We start from the raw sequence: 9,635 nt of genomic DNA on the forward strand, positions 1-9,635 counted from the left end.
TCAGCGCTGTTAAAAGTGTGCTTCACCGCCGAACAAGCTTTATGTTCAGCCGACCTATGGCTAACCGGTGCTTGAGTACGCTAACTAAATTGTCCTTTCAGGACGCAAGAAATACGCAAATCTAATGAGCGCATCCCACCTGGTGCTTCGAAAATGGTCCCCGGACTTAAACCATGGAATATGAAACGCGTCTCGGGGTACTCGGCCTTGTTCTCACGGAATATCATCTCCTAATACCTACTCGCCCCCTGTTTGGACAGGGTTCGGCCAACAGGATTTACCGTTGACCCAACTAGTGCACGACCAAGACCTGGTAGGAAGATTTTCTAGCTCATATCCCACACCCTTATTGGGACACAGTTTTTCTGATTTTGGTTAGCTGTAGCGCGGAGTAAACTTCATCTGACGGTTGTCTACGGCCTCATCTATACCCTGCTCAAAGCACTTAAACGCCATTTTATTCGAGTTCTCGCACTGAGAGCAGTGCGACACCATTTTTGCCCTCGTGCATTGCCCTTGTGAACGGAAGCCGCTAAATAAAAAGAACAAACCCGACCAGGAAAGGCTTCGTGAAAGCGTCGATCCCGTGTATCAACCCATGAATCCGTGATCCTGTTGAACCTATTGTTTAAGTGCGCTAATTCATCCGCCCTGGACGTTGTTGGTTTCGTTCTTCTGCCCGGCTCGCTATGCTGTCATCTAGAACGGCATTTGTCGCCGTCAGACAACTTCCAAAATGCCAGAAACTTGTAAGTCAACAGAGCAAATCATGAATGCCAATTTTTTTCCTATTTAATGTTCATATTTTTTCGTTATCACCTAGCATCCAATGAGGTCGTTAGTTTCTCTTCAGTCGCGTGGGGCAGTAAAAATGTTTGCTAAGTGCTGATCACTTTCGTACCGCTTGTCTAGTTAGAATTTAGCGTACTTGATAGACTTCAGAGACTAAATCGAATGCTGTTACTTTGCGAAAACACTTGAATTAGTAATCCGTTAGGACATGTATTTGCATGCTCCATTCGTACACGTACACGCACAGTACTGAAAACTTATCGATGTTGCTTCTTAATTGCGGCCTTTGCGGTGGAGACTCTAGGTGTGAGTGCATCCACTCATTCTTCTGAATCCTGGAAGTACGAATCGATATGCAGAAAGTACGGCTGTAACTTTTTCGGTGCCTACCTGTCGTGCCACCCGAAAAAAACATGACAACTGAGGTACTGCCAAGTTGCCTCTAACTCCATTCAAGATGCTGGGGTTGGTTCCGAACCGCGGACTTCCAGGCGAATGAGTTCATCCCCGTATCTCTGAGATGTCTGTGCTCCCCTGACAAAAGGTGATTGCGAGGTTTAAGCAACCTGGATATCAGGAGAAACCGGTTTCGCACGGTCTCAGTTACCTATTATGGTAGCTTTCACTCGGTCAGCTCTTGTGCGTGCTAGGTTTGTGTGCTTTATTTACACTACTGGAGAACTGTTCAAAATGCTTTTTATGGTTGATGGCTTATTGGTGCTTGTAGAAAGAGAAAGAAAGTGTTCAGCCGTAGCACCCTTCCGGTGCCTAGCTGCCATACCACCCGAAGGAAGCATGAGGGCTGGGATACTGCCAGGTTGCCCAAGCCTAAACGGGAAGTCGAGTGGCGGAGGTCGGATTCGAACCACGGGACCTTCCGGCAGTAAATTCGCGCTCTAACCACTTGGGCCATCTCGCCCCTGCTTGTACCCGGTGATGATTCAAATCTTGTACATAGAGGTCCTATGGTGGCATTCGAGAAAATTCACTGTCTTTTGGAAGCTACTCAAGACCAGTTTACATGTTCTTTAAACAGCTGCGAAAAATAGTTCGTATTCTTTCTGACTGCACTTTGTAGGTCTCTCGATATTTTAGAGATTCCTGGCCGTTAATTTGAAGTTCATTCTAAGAATATGCCACCGCTCCATCGATCGAATGTACTCGATTTCCACCTAGAACACTTAACAAACAGCTAGTACTTGTATAACTAGTCGACTTGATGGTGGCCCTTGAAGGTTCTATAATAGATTTATAATCGAGGACTAAACGAACATCCTTGTAGTGCCCTGCCGGCTACCATGAAGCTACAAAGTTGTCTGGGACCGTGGTTGCTGAGTGACCTGTTGAGTCTAGTTCCTAGTTTCAGTGAATTAACTAAGTATCAGCGTAATGTCTTCCGTTAGCCAACCACATACCTTAGTGATTAGCACCATTGGGCGCATAACGTTTCTGTTTGAGTGTATTTGCTCTTTGAATTCTTTCCATCTGATAATGGAGTCAGACAGCGTGTTTTTATTTTGGAAAAGAAAATGGGGACCACGATCTAGTCTCAAGGAAATGGTTCTCGCTATGGCGTTGCATGAACTGTGGCGAAAAGAATAACCACGAAATTAACCCACAGTCCGTGAGAATGGCATTTGTGGTTGGTAACCGTCCCTCATCGCGGTTTGCCTCTACAGTCTTCTCAGGTAGAATCGAATTTTGTGAGAGCTGACAAGCTGATTTAGCAGTGCCGTGATTTTTGTGAACTCATCCACGCCATTTAAGTAAGAGAAAAAAATCCGTATAAAACCCCCAGACATTGAATTTTTAACTGTGAACCGATTGACTTACTGATTCGCAGCTCAGTAAAGGGGCCTTTATTCTGGGTCCCCTATATAATTGGGTAGCCTATATTCACTCCTGGAAGATAGGCGTATCCCATGGATGTGAAGCATTGTAGCTACCCATGGCTAACCATCAGGCGCAAGGCATACATGAGTTGTTCCGTATCATTTTTGATTTCAGAAATGCAAGGCATACATGAGTTGTTGTTCCGTATCATTTTTGATTTCAGAAACCACGGACAGACTGGAGATGGGGATAGACAACCAGGTCCTCAGTTGTCTCCCATCGGAATTGAATCGTGAATTTTTTCAGGTTCATTCGGGTTGAGTTCTTGCCACCCACTGGTGACTGAAGACGTCAGATTGCTTCGTGGCAGATCCGATTATCTCATTTCTTTGTAGATTTGATTGTAGGACGCCAATGATTGAACACTTTCCGTTTTCTCATACCCGGGTACAGTGGTGGCCAATTCATGCATCCGGTCACACGGGGACTTGATACGTCCTTGCTTTAGAAGGAAGGCTAGCCCGGGCACGATTTGGAGACCGATTGGGTATGTCCCACATACCGCTGCCGACTGCGTACTGTCCGACTTAGATAAAAATAGTCCCATTTGTGGGTCCATTTGTGAATCACCCAAATGCTTACCAATGAGTTAATCATAGCCATACGCGTCAACGCGAGCAACGGTTGTAATGTTTCCGAGCGCACACGAGACCACTGGATTTCAGATCGGTCATTATCACATTTCGAAGCAAAGTGCTCAGTTCCCCCCGGGCCAAATTCGGTTAGGCGATCGATTAGGTGACAACCTCTATGTGTACAGAAAGGCGTTGTGGGACTAAAACGTCCAAGAAGTGGAAAAGGCTTGTGCGGTTGGGAATGCACGCAGGCTGGTCCAGCTAATACAGAAAACAGTACCCAACCGCCCTTTCGTGGGTAAGTTAATCGAAGGTTATAGTGGAAATTCGCGAAATACCCTCATTTGCACATTTATTTTTACGGAGGACTCGAATTCTAGGTGAATCTCTCCTTTGCGATATTTTTCAGCTATGTTGCAGAAACGCAGCCTCATGTCTTAGTACAATATTCGAGATGGAACATTTTTTCTCAAGTGAACCCCCCACAAGTTTAATGAAAACCTGCTAGTTTTCAGTAACCTTGTGAGTTGTTTAACTCAAGACAGTAGTGAAATTTTAATGTGATAATGGTCAGTCTAGGACGCTGGGGAGAATATATTCACCAACAGTTTAGTCGGCGAGGTGGTTCAGTGGTTAGGGCGTGAATTTACTGACCAAAAGGTCCGTGGTTCCAACCCGACCTCTGCCTTGACTTCTCGCGTCTAGGCTTGGGCAACCTGGTAGTATCCCAGCCCTCATGCTTCCTTCGGGTGGTATGGCAGCTAGGCACCGAAAGCGTGTTGCAGGTGACTGATTATCTTTTTTGTCTCTTGATTTCCCTTTGTTTACGTGTTTCATTCAATTCGATTACTTTGAGTCGTGGTCTAGGTGTGGACCCCTATTCAGCCAGTCCGGTTTTTCAACTTGCAAACTGCATCGAAGTACTTGGTTCCAGCTTCTACAGCTTCGTTCATCGAGGATGAGCCACGTGTTGGAGGCGATGTTCCAATCACCTCATTGACATAGAATGGTTCTGTTTGTCCGGTGCAGAAGAGCTGGGGAGCTACGTAGTTGAGCTTTGACCCAAGACCGCCATTGGCTGCGTGACACAGCCATATTTGTTAGGGTCGCTAACCATTGGTTTGCCTTGTCTCACCATCCGGGAAGAAGACATCAATGCTATCGAGTTGACTGATAAGGTCTTTCATGCTTCGTTGACAAGTCATGGGCCGGCCGCCCCTGGGTCGTCCCCATCCAAAGGACTTGGCGAAAAGAACTCTACGAGGCAAATGATCTACTGGTCTTAGTAGTATAATCTGTGGGATGTGACCAGTTGATATATCGAGGGAGAATGAAATTTCCCGGAAGCTATCTACTGTGCTTCAGCATTACTGATCCGTCACAAAAAGACTGAACTTTATTGTAGTGTGACCGTTTGTGTGCCTTCGTGACCCAGTGATCTTGGTGATGTCCGTGCGACACTCACACAGGCTCTCGTATCATCTGTCGTAATCCAGTGTTACTGATCCCACTCAATGCTTAGGAGGCTCCTATGGTCAAACGGAGTCTTCGAAGGTCTTTCACACACGATAACCATGCCTCTGATCCATAAAGTAGCACACCTGGGCCGCGGGATTGTGCGCCCTACTCTTGCCAGTGTCGCGTCGGCCCCACAAATGTTGGAGGTTGGCAAACGCCAGGCCACCTGCACTTATGCGGCTGTCCAGGTGAACAAACTTATATAAACTTTTAATCGATTCAACTGCAAGGGTTTGATTTAGGTTTGATTCTACCCAGTCTTGTAGCAGCATTTTACACCTTACAGGTAGCAAGCACATTCTGAACTGTGCAGCGGGGATTATTTAAAATAGTTTTCATTTTCAAAGAGCACAATCATCGACGTATTTGATATCCGTGGGCAAATGCCCATAAGGATTTCGACACCCGAGGTGTTTGAGGTAGGCAAAGAAAATTCAAGCTGCATATCGGTCGCGAAGTTGAAGATAAATGGCGGCAGACGACATCCTTGCCTAACACCACTGGACGTAGTGGACTAGGGAAAATTTGCCACAGATAAGTACGCACCCATAAAAAAAGGCATACGAAGCCTACAAAGGAAATAAGAACTTCGTCAGACACTGCTGACGGTCAACGGAGTCAAAAGCAGACTGGAGGTCGAGAAATTCAACAATTTGTCGTCGAATGGAGTGATACAATCACAACTCCTGCCCCACGGTAAAGATGCTATCGATGCAAACCGGATCAGGGCTAAACCCAGGTTGGTTCTCTCGGGGGGATATAAAGCCTTCATAAACAACGGGAATTTAGAAGGGGCACTCTTTAGTTGAACTACCTTTCTGCTTGAAGATTCCCCTTGCCCTGCTGAAAAATGGATGGGAATACTTATTATATAAAGCCTTCATAAACAACGGAAATTTAGAAGGGGCACTTTAGTTGAAGTACCTTTCTGCTTGAAGATTCCCCTTACCCTGCTGAAAAATGGATGGGAATACTTATGTTTCGCTTTGTCTGGTTTGTTCGTACGCATTTGAGAACAGGGAATTGTTCAGCTGAAGTGAGGCCAATGGTTTGTCGAAACGACTACTGTTGCGAGAATTGAACTGTTCCAGGTTGATATTAGAAGGAAGACACAATAGAGTGTCGTTTATAACGATAGTGCATGATCTGAAAATATGGTGGCAACTACTAGTTAGCGATATATGCAAAGCATGGTTTATGTAGTCATGACTAGTATCCAGACCGATTGTGCCAGCCAGTCTCAGGTCTGCTGGCTTCCCTCAAACTGCGTCGCCAATCGTCGGCGCAATACCGAGAGCACGAAGCAGGATTTCGATCTGACAGAGGATGCATGCTCAATATTTTAATGCAATGACGAGTTCCTAAACACTGACAAGACCGACCAACAAGCATGGTTTTGATGGTTTCAGTGATGTGAGAAAATTTGGTAGTTCTCGTGACCCGTGGCCTCACGGCCAGTAATTCAGCCACGAGCAGCTAAATAGCAGTATGATTAGCATTTAAACAGGATATGGCACCGTAATACTTCAGTCGTAGAAGCCACACACTGTATTAATCCTTGAGTGACGACTTCTCAGAAGACTGTTTTACTCATCTTGTGAAGTTATTCTTCCTCTAAACCACCTATCCACTAGTGGTAGTGTGAAGATATTTGATAGTTTTCAATTTTCACGGTTTTTATCGAGTTCAGTCCTATGGATAATAACACAGTAATAGATAATCGTTCAGCTGCAACACCCTTTCGGTGCCTAGCTGGCATGCCACCCGAAAGAAGCACGAGGGCTCGGGTACTGCCAGGTTGCCCAAGCATAGACAGGGGAACCCAGATGCAGAGGTCGGGTTCGAACCACGGACCATTCGCGCTCCAAACACTAAGCCATCTCATCATCCATTCCTATGGATAAAACAACTCCTGGCCAGAAAGAGTTTCTCTTGAAGTTCGTGAATGCGTGTTCTATATTTCCATACCTCTCGTCGGGTAAGGGTGTACAAGAAAATATCCTAGTTTCCCCACAGCCAGTGGAGTTCATCACTGCTGTCCTTTTTTGTTCAACATCATTGAAGTTATCATTGAGTGCATGTTCCAAGGAACCATGAGTAAACACATCATAAACAAGTATGAAGAAAGACTAACAGACATTTCTGTTAGGTGGTTATTTGTCCCCGCAAAGCACTTCAAACTGTCTGTCCGAGACAGTTCCATGTATTGTTATGAGTTCTGCACATTCGTGGTGCGAAGTTTTGCTTACAGATTTCCCGTTCTCTTGGATTTCTCTGGAACTTCAGGCTAAAGAGGACTTTCATTTATTGACCGGTTCACAAGTCCCGGCAGTTGCATCATCTGTAGCTGTCCCGTATTAGGTGAAATCGATCCGCCGCTAACGAATTCGCTGGCAGCATTCGGCAGCTCGTGTTGTTTATGTTGGAAACGAATTACGCCGAAGCGAAACAGCCGTATACACATCCCTTATTCTCACCCTGAGCGCTCCGAATCCCTTTTTGAAAATGTGATGGTGTGTATACAATATACTCAGACTGACCTCTTCTTGGGAGCGCTTCTCTTACCGTGTTACGTAGGAATTTGGGATAGCCATTTTGCTCACTCACTGGAAGCAATGTATTTTAAACTGGTTGTTGTTACCTAGACCACCACTGTTCGCATAATATTCCGTGTAGGCTGCAGCTGTTTTGCCGTTTCTTTTCTGTGCTAATTTTACATGCATGTACGTTTCAGGCAGCATGTTTAGTCAAGAATATGCCAAGGTTGTTGAGTACCAGCTCACAGCTTCGGGCAGGGACTCCAGAGTTCTCCAGCATTCTGGAAGAACGGATTTTGGGCCAGACAGTGCAGACGAACCTCGAGGAGACTGGGCGCGTTCTCAGTATTGGTGATGGTATCGCTCGTGTTTATGGTCTGAAGAATATCCAAGCGGAAGAGATGGTAGAATTTTCTTCTGGCCTCAAGGTGGGTAGTCTCTTGCGATTGTTTATTCCTTCAGGGTATGGCGCTCAACTTGGAAGCGGATAATGTCGGTGTCGTCGTATTTGGGAATGACAAACTGATCAAGGAGGGCGATGTTGTTAAACGCGCAGGTGCCATCGTGGATGTACCCGTCGGTGAAGAGCTTCTGGGACGTGTGGTTGATGCCCTTGGAACACCTATTGATGGACTTGGTGCGATCAACACAAAAGCGCGCCAGCGTGTTGGTGTCAAGGCACCTGGAATCATCCCTCGTATTTCAGTCCGCGAACCCATGCAAACTGGCATCAAAGCCGTTGATAGCTTGGTACCTATCGGACGTGGGCAGCGTGAGCTTATTATAGGTGATCGACAGGTACTCATGAACTCTTAAGTAACACATCTTTTAGACTGGAAAAACAGCTATTGCTATTGATACCATTATCAACCAGAAGCGGTTCAACGAATCTGCTGACGAGAAGAAAAAACTTTACTGTATATATGTCGCCATTGGACAGAAAAGGTCAACGGTTGCCCAACTGGTCAAACGCCTGACTGATGCAGACGCCATGAAATATACAATAATCGTCTCGGCAACTGCTTCGGATGCTGCGCCGCTACAATATCTGGCACCTTACTCTGGTTGTGCCATGGGAGAGTATTTCCGTGACAATGGAAAACATGCACTTATAATTTATGACGATTTGTCCAAGCAGGCCGTTGCCTATCGTCAAATGTCACTGCTGCTGCGACGACCCCCAGGACGAGAGGCATATCCTGGGGATGTGTTTTATTTGCATTCACGTTTGCTAGAACGTGCGGCGAAAATGAATGATGCTTACGGTGGTGGTTCCCTGACTGCCCTTCCTGTAATAGAAACTCAGGTGAGTCTTGGTACCTTCCTTGAACTTGTCCTCAGGCTGGTGATGTGTCTGCATATATCCCGACGAACGTCATTTCAATTACTGATGGACAAATTTTCTTGGAGACTGAGCTGTTCCACAAGGGTATCCGACCAGCTATCAATGTTGGACTATCTGTCAGTCGTGTCGGTTCTGCTGCACAGACTAAAGCCATGAAACAGGTTGCTGGCAGGATGAAATTAGAGTTGGCCCAATATCGTGAAGTCGCGGCTTTCGCTCAGTTCGGCTCAGATCTGGACGCCGCCACCCAGTTGCAGCTGAATCGTGGTGTTCGTCTGACAGAATTGCTAAAGCAAGGCCAATACGGTAGGTTGTCATTGCACCTCTTACCGTTTTCTTATAGTTCCCATGGCCATTGAGCAACAAGTTGTGGTCATTTATGCAGGCGTTCGCGGGTACCTCGACAAACTCGATCCTTCAAAGATCACCCAGTTTGAACAGGATTTCCTCAAATTCGTCCTAGCAAACCACCAGGATCTCCTAAAGACAATTCGCGAAGAAGGTGAATTAAAACCAGCAACAGACGAGAAGCTCAAGAAGATAGTTTTGGATTTCCTTGCCGGCTATCAACCGTAACCTCCGAACCTCTGCAATTTTAGACTTGGTAGGGCATTCTGTGTATCAAACCAACAACCCAAAGCTGAAATCAAAGTGCTTTCGAATAGTAGTTTATAAATATATCACGACAGTTACTTCGTTCTTAATAGATTTTGGCGGACTTGGTGTGGTACTGGTCTGCTTACGATCTGTTTTGTCCCATTGTAGTATCGTTCCATGGAAAACGTCTATGGAGTAGAAGGAACAGTCTCCTCATTATCTGCAACTATCAGCGTAACAGCAGATCCCCTACTCCCAGAAGACAGACACCCTCAAGTTTCGAAATCGGGAAACCGGTGTTCATGGTTTACGGTGTGATGGAGCTTCGTTTGGTTGTCACAAATATTCGAGCTCCCAATGAGGATGGAATAGCTGTAC

General features: G+C 45.9%; 2 protein-coding genes across 2 annotated transcripts; one reads left to right on the forward strand and one right to left on the reverse strand.

Moving 5' to 3' along the window:
• Positions 1-655: 655 nt before the first annotated feature.
• Positions 656-9,236, forward strand: T265_05624 (hypothetical protein; the record flags this gene model as incomplete). The annotated part of the gene is made up of 6 exons (XM_009170683.1): positions 656-749; positions 7,513-7,743; positions 7,778-8,113; positions 8,148-8,621; positions 8,657-8,966; positions 9,004-9,236. The coding sequence occupies 6 exons, from the start codon at positions 690-692 to the stop codon at positions 9,234-9,236; spliced, it is 1,644 nt and encodes a 547-aa protein (XP_009168947.1).
• Positions 1,621-3,244, reverse strand: T265_05625 (hypothetical protein; the record flags this gene model as incomplete). Its single annotated transcript, XM_009170684.1, has 3 exons — positions 1,621-1,755; positions 2,208-2,376; positions 3,069-3,244. 3 exons carry the CDS (start codon positions 3,242-3,244, stop codon positions 1,621-1,623), a joined length of 480 nt encoding a protein of 159 aa, XP_009168948.1.
• Positions 9,237-9,635: the final 399 nt, after the last annotated feature.

Source organism: Opisthorchis viverrini, assembly GCF_000715545.1.
Source record: "Opisthorchis viverrini unplaced genomic scaffold opera_v5_109, whole genome shotgun sequence".
Lineage (NCBI taxonomy): Eukaryota > Metazoa > Platyhelminthes > Trematoda > Opisthorchiida > Opisthorchiidae > Opisthorchis > Opisthorchis viverrini.